The following is a 19,688-nucleotide window of genomic DNA, read 5'->3' on the forward strand; positions in this document are numbered from 1 at the left end:
AAAAAAGCAGACCAATCTTTTAACCCCTGAGCTATCTTTCTAGTGCCAGAATTTAACTGACTTGATCTTGTGCAGGAAACCACAGCTGCTGTGAGTTCTTGTGTGTAAGAGAGACAGGGCCTCACATAGCTCTGGTTAGTCAGGAACCAGCTAAGGTGGAGGATGACCTCAGACTTCCTGATGCCCTTGCTTCCACCTCTGAAGAAGCAGACCAATCTTTTAACCCCTGAGCTATCTTTCTAGTGCCAGAATTTAACTGACTTGATCTTGTGCAGGAAACCACAGCTGCTGTGAGTTCTTGTGTGTAAGAGAGACAGGGCCTCACATAGCTCTGGTTAGTCAGGAACCAGCTAAGGTGGAGGATGACCTCAGACTTCCTGATGCCCTTGCTTCCACCTCTGAAGAAGTGCTGGGATTATGGGCCTGAGCACCAACACCTCAGTTTATGCGGAGCTGGGGATTGAACCCAAGGCCTCCTGCATGCTAGCCCAGAACTCTCCAACTGAGCTACATCCCTGTCATTCTGCAACTGAGTGATGTACTGCTTAGACTTTTCTCTAACTTCCCAGACTTCCCTAGTGTCTATTTCCCAGTCTCCAATCGACAGACAGCAAGGTTGTTTCCAGACCTTTGCTAATCTACCCAGCAACACGATGACCAACATTTCCATATCTCATCTCCCACATACAGGAGATCTGAGGAGAAAAATAACTAAAGGGGCGGACTGAGTGAAAATCTTGCTTTTTCTACCAGAATATACCTTGGCTTATTATACAACAGACCTGCATGTGGTAGAACACTTGTCTAGCATGTTCCCGGTACCCTTGTATTACAAGGGAATGAATAAATAAATATTAGCAGTGCAAGCCGGTTACATCTGCCCTGTTCTACAGAATCCCAGCCCAGCCAGGCCATTCTTCCCTGCTCTTTCCGATCACCCACACTGGGCCCTTAGCATCCTTCCACCCCTGCCCCATCTGTCCCCAGCACCTCTGCACAGCTTTACATTCCTTCCCACTTTCTCTCACGTTTTGTCTCCCATCCTTGAGGTTCCTCCAGGGACTCTGCTCTGCCAGGTTGGACTCTACCTTATGGGCAGCTTTCTGACTCTTTGCCAATGCCTCCCCCTCCTCCCTCTTTATGGCTACAGCACATTTCTGGGGACGCCAGGTCAGAACAGACCCACCAGTCTTGACAGTTGGGCATTTAGGTTGTCTCCCTTTTCTTACATATAAGCAACATTATGTCCCCAGGGCAAAGTTGTCTGTGCCCCCTGTAGATTCTCTCCTTAGTGGGGACCTCAGGGTCAAAAGACACCACCTCTGGGGCTGGAGAGTTGGCTCGGTGGTTAAGAACACTGACTGCTCTTGCAGAGGACCCGGGTTTGATTCCCAGCACCCACATGGCGGCTACGAACCGTCCTTAACTCCAGTTCCAGGGGAATCTGAAGCCTTCTTCTGACCTCCGCAGCATTGCATGACACAGGTGCACTCACATACATGCAGGCAATACACTTGTACACATAAAATAAAAATAATAAAATATTTTTTTAAAAAAAAAGACACCACCTTTGAGCTTTGCTTATGGCTATCTGCTTGTTGCTAGATCCCTCCATCTGGATCTCATTCCCTTACTGGTCCCTATCCATGTGACTCCAGAGTCTCTCCTTGATCTGAGCTACAGTGGGCACAGACTACCAGGCTGTGTGACCTTGTGCCTTACACTCAGCTTCCATGAGCCTCTGCAAGAAGTGTGTATGCTTGAGTCACCTTTGGACCCCAGGAAATCTTAGAGGGGTGAATGCTAGGGGTGAAGACCTTAGGCTCACCCTGTGTGTCCCACCTGGCAGTGCACTGGAGACAAGGCTGCAGGCTTTGGAAGCACAGCAGCAGGCAGAGCTGGCCAGCCTCCAGGAGCAGAGGGAGCAGCTTCGCAGCCTCCTAGGCCACCAGAGTGGAGCGCTGGCTGGCCTGGAGCGCAGCCTACGTGCGGTCAACAGCAACTCCAGCTTCCTACAGCAGCAGCAGCAGCAGCTGGTAGAGTTTGTACAGCGCCTGGTGCGCATTGTGGCCCAGGACCAGCGCCCCAGTGAGTGGGAGTATGTGTGGGCCAGGGAGAAGGGTGGGAAAGGGAAAGGAGACCCTGTGTAGCCTCCCCATCCACTGTGGGGCAGGAACCCATCATGGGAAAGGACCTGCTCTCCCTTACCTTCCGCAGAAAAGAAATGCAAAGAACAGTGATTGTATTAGTCACAGAAGCCTTTAAGAGAAGCCAACCAGACTCTGCCCTTGTCTTCTGGGAGACCTTAGTTATGCCCCCATCCCACTCCTGGCCTTTAGTTCAGCAGAGGTGATAATAACACAGACAACAGCAGGCTACATTGAAAAATCTGGGCCCCAGGGTTCACCATCCAGTTCCTCTTGCTTGGCTTGCTCTACTCTTTCCTGGGTCTCAATTTCTCCATAGGATGGATAGATTGAATACAATGTACCCCAAAAGCTTCTCCCCCTAAAGCCCCCACTCCTAGGATCTCCAAGGGCTGGTGGAAGTGGGAAAAGATGTGGCATCCCCAGCCTGCCATAAAGAGAACAATGCTTAGCTTGGTCCCCAGCTTTCTCTGTCACTCCTGGTTCCTGCTGCAGTCACTCAGTCAGCAAGCACTTATTGAGCACCCACTGTGTGCCAGGCAGGGGCTAGGTGGCAGGGTCGGAGCAACGCATTTCATAGCCTTGTCTCCTGCAAAAATGTTCAGCCCTCAGTTGGTCTCATCTGAAAGGAGAAGGAAATGCCTCTTCCATGAGGACCTATGTGTCAGTGCTCTGTTAGCTGTCTACCTGCAGCTTCTGCCACTCAGAAGATGGAAGGAGCTGTGCCAGGGAGAGGGCACTTCAGCCTGAGGCCAGGAGAGGGCACAGGTTAAGTTGAACAGGCTTCTTTTAGAAAGTACAGACTGTAGCTAGGAGTGGAGACCTGCTGGGGGAGGGAGGGAGGGAGGGAGGGAGAGAGAGAGAGAGAGAGAGAGAGAGACCAATGGGGTTCCTGCCATAGTACAACCTTCATGGGAGAGGCCAAGCTGCCTATAAGGGACCCAGCTTTAAGCAAGGCTCATAGGGATTTGGAGAGAGGATCCCACTGTGGTCCTACCCTAAGTCCATCAGGCCAGAGAAGCCACAAGAAGGGGAGGTAGATGCCTTCCAAATTGCAAGATGTAGAGTGACCAGAAGCCATTATGGGCTTGTACGCAGCCCTGGCAGCGAGGCGACCTGAATGAGTTCCATGTGTGGGTTTCTTGAGGCTCAGCCCGAGGACAGGGCCTAGGCTAGCACCTCTCCTCACAGGCTGGCAACTCCCCAGTCTCCCACTGTGGCTGAATGTCTGACCCTGAGGTCATGTCAGGTACCTTACCTTGGGCACTCACTGTCCAGACACCTGTCCTCTTGTAAATTTAGCCTTTCTCTTGGGTGTCTGCCTCTCAGAGCACCTGGGTTCTGGAGGAATCACAGCCTGAATCTACTAAATGAGCTATAGAGAGAGGATCTTAAATCTCTGCAAGCCTAGGAGGCCGTGCTGGATTTCAGTCATTTAATTAGTACCATCCTGGTCTCAGGAACACAGTGCAGAGGGAAGAAATGCAGGTCCTTGAGAGCCAGTGGTCAGCTCCCAGGAAGGGCAGAATGAGGAGGCCTCTGCCCAGAGCTGCAGAAGATCCAGCTGCTCCATGGACCATGATGGAGCCCTGGCCCCCATCCACACACACTCCAGGAACTGAAAGCTCTGCCCCCTATCTGGGGGATCTTGAGCCAGTAGCTTCATCCTGGGGCCTGTTTCCTGCTCTGGGACATGAGAAGTGCCTCATCATAGGGCAGGTGTCCTCTCCATGTACCACAGTCTGGCAACCTGGCTATGGCCTGCCTGCTTTGGGCTTCCTCCATTCCAGCCTGCTACACCCTGGTAGAGCCCTCTTCTTCATTTGGGGCTCCTCTGGTACCATTCAAGACCATTGGCCCTGCAGAAACCCAGGCTCCATCTCTACCCACTTCCTTCTTCACCTTCTCTGTGCCAGTCTGGTGCTCACATAGCCAGAGCTCTCAAGGTGGGCCCTTCGCATGCTCTGTGACCTACACACCAAAACAGATCCCATCTAGGAGCATTTGCACATGCTGCTCCTCTGCCCAGATGCCCCATGACATGGAAAACCCATGCATACTGTTCAGGGCCCACTCCTCTAAGGGACCCTCCCCAGATGAGGTTCATCTCCCTATACCCACACCTCCTAGATACCTGCCTGATTCCTTACTAAACTCTAGCAGATGTCTCTCTGTCCTTCCTTCTATTCCCCTGTATCTCCTTCCCTTCCTCCCCTTCCTTCTTCCTCCTTTCTACCTTTTGAAACAGGGTCTTATAGTCCAGGTTAGTCTCAAACTCAAGATCCTCCTGCCTCAGCCACTGCCATGCCTGGGCTTCCAGTTGACATTTGCTTCCTATTGCAGCCTCCTTAAGGGCACCTGAGCAGTTGTTCCAGGACTGTGCAGAGATCCAACGCTCTGGAGCCAACATCAGCGGCGTCTATACCATCCACGTGGGCAATATGACAGAACCCCGCAAGGTTAGGGGGCTCCTGGATGGGGGCAATGAGAGGGTACTGAGCCTAGGACTTCCCTAACAGACACCCCCATCAGCACTAGGGTTTGTCCAACATCTGAGATCTCAGTGAAGGGGGAACCCTTGCTTCCAGGAGCCGCGACCAGGCAAGGATGAGAGGAAGGAGTAAAACTTAAGTTCCCAAAGCCGGAAGTATGTCTTTTGCTGGCATTTTTCTCTAGAAGTGTCTATCAGAGTAACAGGAAATCATTCTATGTCGGTAAAGATGGCACCTGCTCATGTCACAGATAGCTCCAGGCACTTAGCCCAGTAGGTTATTCAGTTTACATTAGCCTAGTGGAAGCAGGAGTTGGACCTCTGCTCCCATAGGAAGTTGGTGATGGGCTGATGGAGGTGTGAACATCCCATGAATGGCTCCACAGCCCTAAACTTGACAATCGCAGTGTGATGGGGGGGGTCAGGGGAAGTGCGGGTGTCAGGATGTTTAGGGCAGGTCCAGAGGGGACAGGTATCCAGCAGAGCCCTGGTAGTTTCTATTCTGCCTTTCTGCACGTCAGGAAAAGCAGCCCTGTGTGACCCCAGGTTGCCTTCTGTGATTCCCTTACACCAACCAAACTCCCCTTTCAGCATAAAGAGATCAAGACCAGGACCCTGTGTTGACAGTAAGTGTCTAGCTAGTACTTCCTGACACATTTTTTTCAGTATACTGATTTTTGCTCTGGATAAAGGCAAGTGTTGCTGGCTTTCTGTTTATACTGATAAGATGTCCTTTGAAAATGCATTCTATCTATGTATGCAAGTATGGAAACAACAGTGTTTTTAAAGTAAATAGGCCTCATGAAATTGATGCGTTGAGCTGTGGTACAGTCCAGGAAAATGTGAATTGCTGGAATTTGGGGCCAATGATGGAGAGGCAGGAGCTGGCCTGAGAGACAAGAAAACTGAACCTGATCCAAGCTTTGGCCTCACTTGGCTGCCCATTCTTTCCCTCTTCAGCTTCCATTTCCTTCTCTGCACCCTCTGCTACCACCACAATAGGTGTCCTGTCTTTCCTCCCTGGTGGGCCTTTCCCACTGCTGAGCCCTACCCCTCCTGGACATCCTCTGAAAATGCCATTCCACCCATCTCTACGTGGCAGGTGCATCATCATCTGATATCCTTTTCCAAAGCCACCTCCTCTGGGAAGCCTTCCAGGGTGCCCATGACTGCCTCCTTATAGCCATCCAAATATTCCCACTCAATAGTCAGCCTGCTTAAACCTCTTCCAAAGCCAGCCAGCCCTAAGGGATGATTTATCAGCCACTGATTTGCTAGCAACTCACCTAGTGCAGGGCCAGACCACATATCTGTGTTCACTATATATTGAAGATGTACTGAACCAACATGTGTGAACAAAAGCTGTGCTGAAAGATAGCTGTAATAGATGATACACTCCTTGACAATTCTTTTTGTTTTATTTCTACCAGACCCCATCCCATGCCTCAACAGAGCTTGGCATGTAGTAGATGCTTAGAACATATTTGTCCACTGTCTGCTCATAGGAACAGCACTTCCTCAGTCCACACTGTATCTAAATGCCTTCTGCCTGCTACAGGTTGAATGTGAATACTTGGCTCCTGGTGGATGGTGCTGTTCTGGAAGGTTCTGGAATGTGTAAAAGGTGGCCTAGTTGAAGGAAGTGGATCAGTGGGACCATGTCTTTGAAGGCCATACCCTGATCCCCATCCCTTCTTCCTTACTCTGCTTCCTGTCTGCTGTGAAGTGAAGGACCTCCCCTACGACACACTCCCACCACCATAAAGCTCTGCCCCAGTGTAGGGGACTGACCACTCTGAAACCATGAAGGAAAGAAGTCCTTCCTCCCTGGGGCTGTCTATGTCAGGTGTCTGATATAAACTTTAACCCTTGCTGCACTACTGTCATAAAAAATGAAAATTTCCCCGTGTGTGCCAGGCTCTGTTCTGAATTGTTTTCTGTGATTTGTCTCATTTCATTCTCACAGTAATGCCAGGTTAAGTATGGACATGAGGAGAAGGCTGTGAGGAGAAGGCCTGCCTCCTTGGATAAGACAGTGGGTGGAGAGCGAGTCTGGGGTTTTCTGATGCCCAATGCCCTTTGATTGCCAGGTTCACTGTTTTGGGGGGAAGGCAGGGTGTTAGCCAAGTCACATTGAAGCTGGCCCAGAGTTTTTTTCTGGCACCTCCAAGAACTTACGGCTGTGCCCCTCCCCACAGGTATTCTGTGACATGGAGACTAATGGAGGTGGCTGGACCCTCATCCAGCGCCGGGAGGATGGCCATGCAAATTTCCAGCAGACCTGGAAGGGATACAAAGAGGTAAGAATCTGACCTTAGGGGCTCCCATTCCAGAGCCTGTGAGAGATGTAGTGGTGTGCCCTCCCCCGTCCCCAGAGAAAAAAGCCAACTGCCTGGACTCATTGCTTCCCTGGACCCCAACCTCAAATTGAGCCCTTTTTATTGAGGGGGGAGGTGATGACATTTCTGACATATGTCCTAAGAATAAAAATTTATTTTCATTTTAGAATTTGGAAAGGTAACATATGCACACTGCTAATGTTTTTAAAGAATGCAAAAGAGGACCTGGGGCAATAACTCAGTCAATAGTGTTTGCTGTGCAATCATGAGGACCCAAGTTTGATCCCAAGAAGTCATATAAAAAAATTCAGGCAAGGTGGCATACACCTCTAATTCCAGAGCTGGAGAGGCAAAGACAGATAGATCCCTTGGCCAGCCAGCCTTGCTGAATCATCAAGCTCCAGGCCAATGAGATATCCTATCTCAAAAGGTGCACAGCTCCCGAGGGATGACACCTGAGGTTGACCTCTGGCCTCCATCTTCATGCGTGTATACACATGTACATACATGCAAATGTGCACCCACACAAACACATACACATGCATATACACAAAGGAATGGAAAGGATCGAACAGAAAAAACTACTACCGCATGACTGAAATGAACTTGTCTTTTCCTTGTCTGTATATACAACTGTGACCACATTTGCAAGACAAAGTCATCTTGTTTTTCTTTTCTTCCCTCACCTCCTCTTTCTCCTTCTCCTGTTATGGGACCTCATATATCACAAGTTGGCCTTGAGATTTCTTTGTAGCAGAGGATGACCTTGAACTTCTGGTCCTCCTGCCTCCACCTTCTGAGTGCTGGGATCTCAGGCCTGTACCACCACACCTGGTTTAAGACAAATTCTTTGAAGTAGAAGTTCTAGCTTAAAGACCATGTGCATTTATGGAATGGCAAATAGAGCCTGGCTGTCTTCTAATGTTTTTTTAAGTTACATTTTGAGTAAAGGATTTGGGGCAAGCCAACTTAAAAGAACTTAAAGTTTTCAAAAGCAAAAAATATATCTAGAGAAAAAAATATACACAGAAAATAGAGCAATCTTGGGGCTGGAGAGATGGCTTAGCAGTTAAGAGCACAGACTGCTCTTGCAAAGGACCTGGGTTTGATTCCCAGCACCCACATGGTGGCTAACAACTGTTTATAATTCCATTTCCAAGGGGATCCAGAGCCCTCTTCTGACTTCCAAGGGCACTGCACAACACTGGGGTACTTACACACATGCAGGCAATACACACATACACATAAAATAAAAATTAAAATATTATTATATAAATAATAAAATATAAGAAACAGAACAATCTTCTGATCTGTGTCGGTTAGCTGTTTGCTGGATACTTAGAGTGGTTGGTACTAAGCCTCTGGCTGATCAAAGGCAAGGTGGGCTGAGGGGATACACGGGCTGCTACGTGTCCCTGTCCTTGGTCCTGAATGATTGCTCTGCCGGGGTGTACGTTTCCTGCCACCCTGAGACTTGGGTCCCAGAGACACTCTGAGTACTCTTAGCTTTACATTTCTACATCACTAAACTTTTCGGCCACTATCTTGTCCCTGGGAAAAATGTCTCAACTGTTTTTGCCAAGCAGCTGCAGCTGATTTGTTTCATTTCTCTTCGGGCTTCGTGTTCAGGTAGCTGAGTGCACGACTGTGAAGTAGAAAGCTCAGTGAACTGTCACACATGCTCGTCCGTGTGACCCCCATTCATAGCCTCCTGGCACCCCACAAGACTCCAGTGTCCCCTCTCTGTACCCAAAAATAGTCATTATTTTTAAAATTTTATTATGGATGGGGCTGGAGAGATGGCTCAGTGGTTAAGAACACTGGTTGTTCTTGCAGAGGACCCGGGTTCAAATCCCAGCACCCACATGGCCGTTAACAACTGTCTGTAACTCTAGTTCCAAGGGATCTGACAGTGTTTTCTATCCTCCTCGGGCATTGCACAACACAGGTGCACTTACCTTCATGCAGGCAATATACGCATACACATAAAATAAAAATAAATAAATTTTATTATGGAAGGGATGTGCGTGCATGCATGTGTGTGTGTGCGTGTACCCATGTATGTGGTATAGATACACATGTGAGGGTTCATGCTCCTATGCATGCTAGGAGGCCAGAGGAGGGTGTCAGGTGTCCTGCTCTAGCCCTCTATTCCCCTGAAACAGGGTCTCTCATTGAACTTAGAGCTAGGTAGGTGCTCACGAAGCCATGCCCAGCTTTTTGTATGGGTGTTGGGCATTCAAACTCTGGTCCTTGTTCTTGCACAGCAATCCCTTACTCATTCAACCATTCCCTCAGCTACTCCAATTTCTGTCACCACAGGTGAGTCTTGCCTATTCCTGACTTCAGAGGAATGTGATTTCAATGATTTTTAATGGACTTTTACATTTAAAAACCCTGTTTTTTTTTTACCCCCTCTGGATTGAGGTTCCCACCCCAGGCCTGCACATACTGTTCTTATGAACTTAGGCTCACTGACTTTGTTCATAAGTGGCCATGGAGCCAGGTCTGGCCCATCTCCTCAGCCACGGATGTCACCTCCCTCCTCGGCTTGTGGTCACCCTTTTCTCTCCTCCCCATAGGGCTTTGGTGACCCGGCTGGGGAGCACTGGCTGGGCAATGAGGTGGTGCACCAGCTAACCAGCAGAATGGCCTACTCACTGCGTGTGGAGCTGCAAGACTGGGAAGGCCATCAGACCTATGCCCAGTATGAGCACTTCCAGCTGGGCAGCGAGGGGCAACAGTTCAGGTGGGCTCATGGCCCAGGCCTGTGGGTGGGCTGGGGTCCCTGGGCAAATGGCTGCACAGTCTGCACCAGGGGTCATTCCCTGGGCGTCTCCTGTTCCTACCATCTGGCCCCTATTTGGGCGCACGTCACGGGATCCAGAGGCGGCTGCTTAGCACTCAGCACATCTCAGCCACTGGGTGGGGTGAAGAGACTGTCACTGACGCCACCATCCCTGGAGCAGGAAGGGGCCTTCCAAGGTCAGTTAAGCCCATTTATAGAGAGGAGAGAGGAGGGGGTTGATGTTTCAGTCTGACTATGTCCTGGGTTGAGAGGTCCCCAGGCTGAGAGATGGGACCTAGACCCTTTCCAGCACTCCTGAAGCTCAGTGTGAACTTGGGCACATGAAGGTCAGCATTCTCTGTGCTCTTCAGCAGCCTTGGACATGAAACTATAGCCAAATCATCAGGGTTTCCCACCTCTTCCTCTGCCTAATTAATGGTGTGTTTAGGAAAAGAAGCAAGCATTTCCTGGCATCTGTGTTCCAGGCACTGTTTAATCCTCCCCTCAACCCTTAGAGGCAGAATTACAGCACCTGCCTTAGTGATAGGGAAACTGAGGTAATGAGCTTAAGTCCAATGTCTAAAATGGTAAGCTAGGTGGATCCTGGGTTTGAATTCTGATCTTCCTGTTGCCCAAAACTCACTGTATTTCCATTCCACGATGTCCCTTCTTTTAAGACATTCACTCATCTTCAAAATAAGTCTGGGTCTTGGCTATCTTTGAACCAGGCCAGCATGGGCTCATGGGCTCACCCACACTGCTGCAAGCACCCCACCTAGCATCTGGCCCCGCCACAGCTGCACATGCTCCAGCAGGCTGAGGGAGAGGTCACTTCTCTCAAGGACTCTCCAAATGACTCTCTGTCCTCCTGCATTCTAGGGACCTCTCCATGGCATTTCCCCACACCTCTCTCTTAATGTCCCTGCTTCCTCCAGCTGGGTGGGCCTGCCATCCCTCCTTGCAGGAACCACTCCAATCCTTGACATGCAAGAGGCAGAGCTGCTGGGAGCATCCCTGAGTCTGAGCTATGCAGGGCTGAACCAGGAGCTCCAGATCTTCAAAGCTGACTAGGGAACACCTACCACCGCCTGCTGGTGCCAACTGACTCCAGTGATCCCCCAAGGGAAAAACTATGTCCCACTTGCATTCTTTACTGTGTGGTATTGAGCAAATCCCTCTACCCTCTGCTGAGTGGGGGTCCTGGACATCCCCTCCTTGCTCAGAGAGTGCAGGCTCCAATGTGGGGCTTCACCAAAAGCATCATCACAGTGCCTGGCATACAGGAAATGTTCAGTAAGTGCTGTTATAATATCTATCCGTATGGCTGCCCTTGCACACACTGGCCTGCTCTGTAAGAGCCAAAGCCTTACTCTCTGCTACTCCCTCCCCAGTTCTTGGAACATGGTGAGTGCATCTGAGCAAACAAAGCTCCCCCCCATTCCTATAGAGAAAATACCTGGAGAAGTGAGCAGGTACTTAAATGCTGATTAGTTTTGTGGCCTTAAAAATGTTACTTAAGCAGGGCTAGAGAGATGGCTCAGCAGTTAAGAACACCTGCTGTTCTTGCAGAAGACCCAGGTTCAAATCCCAGCATCCACATGGCAGCTAACAACTGTCTGACACTCCAGTTCCAAGGGATCCAACAGCCTCTTCTGTCCTCCTTGGGCATTGTACAACATGGGCACTTACCTACATGTAGACAATACATGCATACATGTAAAATAAAAATAACAAATAAAAAATTTAATGTTACTTAAGGCTAGAGAGATGGCTCAGCAGTTAAGAGCACAGTTCTTGCAGAAGACCCAGGTTCGACCCAGGACCCACATGGTGGCTAACAACCTTTCATAACACCAGTTCCAGGGGATCCAATGCCTTCTTCTGTCCTCCATGGGCACTGTATAACACAGGTGCACTTACACTCATGCAGGTATAACACTCATACACATAAAATAAAAATAAATCAATTTTTTAAAATTTAATGTCTTTGTACATCAGTTTCCCCACTGTAAAATGTAGTGTCTACATTAAAAAATGAGATAATCTGGGGCTGGAGAGATGATTCAGTGGTTAAAAGCACTTGCTACTCTTGCAGAAGACCCGTGTTCAATTCCCAGCACCCACATGACAGCTAACAACCATCTATAACTCCAGTTCCAGGGGATCTGAAACCCTCTTCTGACCTCTGCGGGCATTGTACGACACAGGAACACTTACACACATGCAGGCAATACATTCATACACATAAAATAAAAATAAACTATTTTGAATGAGAATCTGTGGTAAGGCCACTAGCATATAGTGAATATTGGATAAATTTTGGAGATGTATAAAGGATAGATTCAAAGACAACTGTAACATTCCTGTATCTGTCTAACATCAGCTCTCTGTTTGTGCCCATCACACAAATGTCTGCCTGTGTGCTCAGTGTGCAGCCCTTGGCATGGTCCCAGGTGTGAACTGGATGCACACCCTCTGGCTTTGTCTCTGAACCATCTAGAACTTCCTGACCCCAGCTCTGACTATCATGCCTCAAAGAGCCACATTTCCCTGACCTTCTTCAGAGCCCTAAATGACAGGATATTGAAACTTGTCCCATATCAGGCACACCTTGCACTAGTCACTTAGAAAAGACTGACCTGGATCTACCCCCTCAAAGCTGTTCACAGCCCAGATTAGTGGTGGTGGAGGGGAGACATGTTCACAGGCAACCTGCATCCTTGGGGAGGCAGCAGCTTCTTGGGAGTGGGGTGGGGGTCAATGTACAAGGCTTGGAGATGCTTGGTGATCAGAAAGGTCTCCTGAGAAGACATCCTAGACAGCAGGATGTTTTAAAAAATGACAGAGAAGGTCTTGGGAGATAGCTCAGTCAGTAAAGTGCTTACCTCAAGAGCACAAGTTTCCATATTTAAAAAGTGGGCACAGGAACATGTGCTTGCAATCCTAGTGCTAGGAGAGTAGAGTCAGGAGGCTTACCAAGTCACCTAGCCTAGCCTATTAGGCAAGTTCCAGGCCAGTGAGAGACCCAGTCTCAAAAAAATAAAGAAGGCCTGAGGAATGACATCTGAGATTGGCCTCTATATGTACCTGCAGACACACACACACACACACACACACACACACACACACACACAAGCAATTGAGGACGACACCGAATGTTAACCTCTGGCCTCCACATGCACACAAACATGATGCACCCACAAGTGTGCCTGCACACTTTGCACTCACCCACCCACACACACACACACACCCACACCCCCCCACACACACACACACACACAAATATGCACACACCAAAAAAAAAAAATTAAAGGCAGATTTGGCATCCAGCAGGGTCACACATTCCCAAACCCTGAATGACACTCTCACTAAGGCTGCTAGGGCCATAAAGGGCCAAGAATAGCCTAGGAGACTGACCAGGGGTCCTGGAAACCACAAGAGGGCCTGAAACTGTCTGGGGAGGGGCAGAGGGAAAAGGATAAGGCTGCTGGCCCTGGGCCCATCTCCGGGTCAGCCGCTGCAGTCAGAAGATCCACAGGGCTTCCTAGGGGCAGGGATGCATAGGCTAGCAGCCAAGAGTACATGAGCAGGACACACCCTTGTTTGTCAGATGCAGTGATGGGGACCTTCTGAGCCCAGCTGGGATGTACTTCACGTTCTTGCTTGAAGATCTACAGGAGATTTAAGTATCTGGGTTTCTTCAGGCATACCTAATCAATGAGGCATACCTAATTAAGTGAGGTTTCCAGGTCTGTGAGGTAGAGGTCCCCAGAGGTCACTGACTCCAATTCTGCTTCCCAGAGGGGAGGAGGACATCACTGAGTCTTTAATGGCTATAGGGAGAAGCAAGAAGCCTGTGAGTAGGTGGGCAACCTATGAGTTGGAAGTCCCTTAGCCAGGCAGACCTCTAGGCAACATTAGTCCCCTGGCCTAGAGTGACATTTTAAAGGGCACACTTAGGCCCACATAGCTGATCTCAGCCATCTGGGCCCTGAGGGTCATGCCCTGCCTTACCACAGACAGAACCCATGGATAAGAGGCGTGGGACCCATGTTCCCCTGGACCTGTGGGGCTGGTTCCTAGGTCCTCCATGGAGATCAGGGCTTCCTTACTGTGCCCTGGCTTCCCCTGCCATCTCCTTAATTCCACTCTGTGGAAGCATCTTAACTACTTGCAAACTGACTCCTACCTCAGCTGTAGAGGCAAGCCTTCCCCGCTCAAGCTCCCAGTACTTTCAGCCAGGCCAACCAATGCCAAGGGCTGGATGCCCAGCCTTGGATGTGTCAAGAGCTCCACATGATCTCCCCCGTCAGCACACTTCACCTGCTTATGTCACAAAATCACACAGTGGGCAAGATCACAGTAAGACTCTTGTTACATTTGAACACATGAAGACACTGAGGCTGAAGGGGTGAAAAGCAGCCATGCTGGGGTTTCAGTCCAGGCACTCTGCCCTCCCCACACACTCCAAGGCCATTATCATCCTACAGGCTTGGACATGCTCAACAGGGACACAGAGTCTGGCAAAGAAATAGAAGCCCTCTGTCCCCTACCTGGGGGTTCCCTGGATCTAGATCCATGTGGGCTGGTATAGTCAGAGAAGATGTGTGATATAGAGCATCCATGATGGGGCTGAGGTCATAGGATGGTCAGCTGGCAGGGCAGAGGGAAGATAGCCCTGCTCCTATGAGGTCACACTAGGCTGGACTCTGACTCTGACCCTTACTGGTTCTGAGACCCTGATCAGATTCCTTGTCTCTTGGAATTCCATTTCCTGAAGTGTAAAGAGTGCTGTGAGGTTTCAGTTATAGTGAATTAACCCTTGGAAGGCTCTTTAACAATTCCTGGCACAGAACTGATACTCAAAAACCATTATCCACTGTCTTCATTTTTTACTAAACCCATTCAGAACTTGCAAGGACCCAGGGTCAGCCAGATAAAGCAGGTCCAGCAGCAGTTAGGTGCTGTGACCTGGGGGTAGCAGGTAGGGAGGACTACGGCCAGGAGAGAAAATGGCCCAAGCACTGCAGCAGGCTGGGCTCTCCCTACAAAAACAACATGGAAAACTTGTAGGACACAAAGCCCCTGGGAGAGCCCCCCAACTCAGTTCCAACCTGATTCTGTGCCCCTCTCTCACTCTACCTCCCCACGGCCTCTAGCCTCTCTGTGAGTGGGAGCAGCGGCTCAGCAGGGCGTAAGAACAGTCTGGCTCCACAGGGCACCAAGTTCAGCACCCGTGATATGGACAATGATAACTGCGTGTGCAAGTGTGCTCAGATGATGTCTGGAGGTGAGTGTGCTCAGATGATGTCTGGAGGTGGGTGCATTCAGATGATGTATAAAAGTGGGTGCACCTGGCTGGCCACCTGCCAAACCTCTCTCCTCCAGGTTCTCAGGGTCCTGCAGGATTGCATCTCCTACAGCACCTCTAGCTTTTCTCAGAGATTAGCTGGAGGATGCACACTAGCCATCAGTTCCACCCCTTGTCTGAGAATTCCTCAACTCCCCAGGCCAGGCAGGAAGAGCATTGGGAAAACCAGAGGCACAGAGGGCACACTCCCCATTCCCACCTCTGCATCAGACAGTGCTCCTGGCAGGGATAGAAGACAGAAGGTGGGGAATGGCTTGGGAAGAACACAAATAACAAGAGACCCAAGTCACAGAGACAAGGGCGGAGGGAGGGTAACAGAGGCAGAGAGGTGCAGGGGATGGAGCAAACGGAGTGAGGAGAGGAATAGAGCCCAAGGGATGGGTGGTAGTGTGCACAGCATACTGGAGACATTGTGATGAGAGAGACAGAGACCACCCAAGCAAAATGACACAGATGGAGGACATACAGAGTGACAGCCACAAACACTGAGGTCACTAGGGGGAGAGAGATAACATGAAGTCAGAGGGGCTTGAGCAGAGCCCTGTGGGCCTCCAAAGCCCTAGCTCCACCCCTGCCCATGCCCTCCTCTTGCAATGAACTGCCATCCCATGGAGGTAATAGCCCATCAACCTCATCCTCCAGGATCCAGGACTGCCATATCCCACCTCCCCTAAATCCTTGCACCCTCCTCTTCCACCAGGGTGGTGGTTTGACGCCTGTGGCCTCTCCAACCTCAACGGCATCTACTACCCAGCTCTTCAACACAGGCGCAAGCTCAATGGCATCCGTTGGCACTACTTCCAGGGTCCCAGCTACTCACTACGTGCTACACGCATGATGCTGCGGCCAATGGGTGCCTGACATGTAGCCCTGCAGAGGCTGATGATGCAGGAGACCACAGCCCAGATGCCCCAGCACAAGCTGGACCCAGCCAGATCCAGTGCCAGGGATTCATCCTTGACATGCTGGGCCACCAGAGACAGCTTACTTTATCCACAAAGTCCAAAAGAGTTACCTGCTACCTATGCCCCCCTCTTTGCGAAATATCAGGTATGTGGGGTACTGCCCCTGTGGTACCCACACCCTTCTCTTTCCTGCCACCTGCAGGGACTCCCTGCCATGACCTGAGGCAGTCCCTGGAGAGGAGTGACTCTTGGTGGGATTGTAGCAGGTGAAAGGAGCCTGCATGTGAAGTGTGCCCTCATCCAAAAGAGGCTCAGAGTCTGGCCCCCTTTCTTCTCCAATTCCAACTTGCCTAGCCGTGAGATGCCTGTGGACTTCCTTTCCATGTCTTGAGGGGCTGTACCCACCTCCAGTGCTAACCAGTATTTCCCCTCAGTGCTCCCTGGCTCCTGAACTGCAATGACAAACACTCAGACCTGTTCTCTCAGGGCTTCCGGAGGTCTAAGAGGGCTCTTTTTACCCCCAGCATGCCCTAAAGTGTGTCCGATAGGTAATAACTAGGGCTCCTCTCTAAAGTACCTAGGGCCAAGTGAGAAAGAAACAGCAGGTTAAATAAAAAGAAAGGCATTCTTAACTGCTGGATTTGTTAGAACTTTTCATGTTCCCAAACCTTGTGGCTACCTACGAATGGGCTAGAGGAGGCAGCTTTCTCCAAATTTACTTATTTGAAAATGAGGGCTGAAGAGATCATCTCAGTTGGTAAAGTGCTTGACATCCAAGTTTGCACATCCATATCCAAATCCCCAGCACCCCTATAAAATGCTGGGTGTGGCACTGTGTCCCTGTGATCACAGTACTGGGGAGGCAGAGACAGGCAGATTTCTGGAGCTCGATGGCCAACCAGCCTAGCTGAATCAGTGATCTCCAGGTTCAGCGAGAGCACCTATCTCTAAAAATAAGGTGGAGAAGCAGTTGAGGAGGATACCAGGATTTGCCTCTGGCCTTCACATGCATGTGCACACACATGCACATGCCCCCACACATGAACACACATGCAAATAATTTTTATGAGCCCTATTTGTCCCACCTCAAGGCTGTGACTTCCCTTGGAAAAGTTGGACTTCGCCCACCATGAAGAGGAGTCCTAAGGCCTGCCCCCGATACCTAGCTCTATATACTTTTCCTGACTATAAGGACCACAGGGAGAGCCTCAGATGCCCTCTAAGAACAACTAGAAGAAACTTTGGGTTGAAAATAGGTATATGCCATCCTTGAAGAAGGTTCTAGAACAGAGTCTCTATGCTAGGAGTTAAAGTCCTCTAGGGCTCCTTCTGCCCCCCAAGAAGCCAGACCTCTATGTAGCCACCCTCAGGGCTCCCCAGCCACCCTGTCTCAGTCCAGCAACTGTCAGGACAGCAGCGGTGAGGGACCCTTCCTGCCTCTAAGACAGAACCTCTTCCTGCCTTGTCCAAGATGGTACTGTGGCTGCAACATCTGAGAAGTCTGGGCCTCTGCCTGAACTGGGAGCCCTGGGGCCTTCATGATCTGTAAGAAGCTATAATCAGAAAGAGGCCACAACCGCTCTCCCACCTAGCCCATCACTGTGTCCCCTCTGCAGTCCTAATGAGGCCCCCACAGTGCTGTCACTATCCCTTGACACCCAGCCCAGCCAGGAAGCATCTTCTTCTGGTCTCCTGGGTGAGCAAGACCCACAGGGATGGGCTCTGAGGAACCAGAGCAGCCTCAGCTTCCTCTAGGAAATTGTACCTGCCTTTGCGGTTCAACAATGGAGTGGCATTTCCAGCAGAATAGGAAAGGACTTAGGAATAGGCTGTTGCACAGAAAGCTCAAACTGTCTTAACTCAGCATTTGCCCATCAGAATTTTTACTTAGTACCTACTGTGTGCAGTATGAGAGTGTGAGCCAAGTTTTGGGGTCATACAAACCTAGGGGTCTGAGACCCTAGGTCAGTGGCTCAGATTCCCACAGCTTCCCATTGTTTTGCCTATGAAATGGACCCAATAATGCTCCCTCCCAGCTGGGCTGTGGTGCAGAGGGATGAAACCAGTGCCAGTATCCCAATAGCCTGGCAAGACACAGGTGCCTAGAAATGCTAGTTCCTGGGCTGGGGAGATGTTCAGTTGGTAAAGGGCCTAAGAACTGAGCTTAATTCCCAGAACCATATTTTAAAAATGAGCATGGTTTCATGCCCCTGTAATCCCAGCACTAAGGAGATGGAGATAGGCAGATCCCTGGGGCTCACTAGCCAGGCCAGTTTAGACAAATGGGCAAGTTCTAGGTTCTAGTGAGAGACCCTGTCTCAAAAAAAAAACAAGGTGGGTAGCTCCTAAGGAATGACACCCAAGGTTGATCTCTGGCCTAGACACACACACACACACACACACACACACACACACACACACGTCTGTGTGTGTGTGTGTGTGTGCATGGGTGTACATATACAAATGCTAGTTCCCTAAAAGGTCAAAGGAGAAGGCCACCTCTCCCCAGTGCGGGCCACCCCTCTAGCAACCAGTGTTTTAAAAGGCCCAGGTGATTAGGCTCACCCTCAAATGCCTGTCTTAGATATTCACACTGCCCTCTTGCCTCCTCACCAAGACACAGAAACACCATCCTGAACATGATGGGTTCATTCACATACATAGGAAGGTTTCAGGCACACCTAGCTCAAGTGATGTCTGACTCCGATGGTGGCTTGTCACACTCCTGGTTGGCTTCATTCTCAGCCAGGGTCCAGTAGCCTGGGTTCACATCCCGTTTCAGCATCCAAATCGGAACTGCCCTGACCCAGAGGTTCCAGTCAAGGACAATTCTCTCTGACCAACCTGGAACTGGAATTCTGAGTGGCCAAGCCCAGGTCATGTGATCAAGTCTGGACACAGGGTGGGGCCAGTCCAACCAAGCCCAGTCCTGTTTGCAAGGAGCCAGGAGGGAGGAGAGACCTTCTCTTCCTCTTCTGTCTCCCCACCTCTGCCCAGCTCCCAGATTCCCTGCCCCCAAGTCCTGCCTCAGGAGCCAGTTCAGTCCCAGGTCGCCTCAGATGATCAAGGACACAGCTGTGTCCTGCCCAGAGATGTTTTCAGTCCTGGTTCTGTAGAGCCCTGGTCCTCTCTGAGCCTCAGTGTCCCAAGAAGCACTTGTCAATTCTGACAACCCTGTGGGCAGTAGTGTGGATTTACCTTAGCTTCTAGAAGAGCCCTGCAATGGTGAGGAGAGAGAGGTGCTGGGGCCCAGGCTGTGCCTCCTGGCCACAGCTCCCCAGAACAGGCTCTGAAATTCTTGCAGCTGCAGATTCCCGTGCAAAAATCTTTATCACCTCTTCTTGTGTCCAACCAGTGTCCTTCCGCATTAGTGGTATAGGCAGAGAAAGGGTTTCATCCATGTGCATAACCCTCCCCCACCCCACCCCACCCCCAACCCCAGCCCAGTTCGGCATGAATCCATGAGCTACCTCCCTCCAGAGCTCTCTGGAGGCATCTTGGCCACCCACTACAAAAGTGCTAAAGTGCTATTCCTGCTGCCGACAGCAAGGGCTTAAGGAACATTCTGGAAAGACCTCTTTAAGACCAGCCTGTCCTTCCCTCTGGCGCCTGGTGGCTCCTGATGGAGCCAGCCAGGCAGAACATGC

The 19,688-nt window shown here is 50.3% G+C and overlaps 1 protein-coding gene across 1 annotated transcript in view; it reads left to right on the forward strand.

Moving 5' to 3' along the window:
* Angpt4 (angiopoietin 4) overlaps positions 1–16,647 on the forward strand; it is a 38,607-nt gene extending 21,960 nt beyond the window's left edge. Inside the window, exons 4-9 of the mRNA XM_008834391.3 lie at positions 1,850–2,088; positions 4,491–4,606; positions 6,837–6,938; positions 9,560–9,726; positions 14,925–15,055; positions 15,837–16,647. Of these exons, the coding sequence (XP_008832613.1) occupies positions 1,850–2,088; positions 4,491–4,606; positions 6,837–6,938; positions 9,560–9,726; positions 14,925–15,055; positions 15,837–15,997 (916 nt within the window). The 3' untranslated portion in view covers positions 15,998–16,647. The remainder of the gene's footprint in view (positions 1–1,849; positions 2,089–4,490; positions 4,607–6,836; positions 6,939–9,559; positions 9,727–14,924; positions 15,056–15,836) is intronic.
* The last annotated feature ends 3,041 nt before the right edge of the window (positions 16,648–19,688 follow it).

Source organism: Nannospalax galili, unplaced genomic scaffold (assembly GCF_000622305.1).
Source record: "Nannospalax galili isolate Female #2095 unplaced genomic scaffold, S.galili_v1.0 scaffold811, whole genome shotgun sequence".
Classification (NCBI taxonomy): Eukaryota; Metazoa; Chordata; class Mammalia; order Rodentia; family Spalacidae; genus Nannospalax; species Nannospalax galili.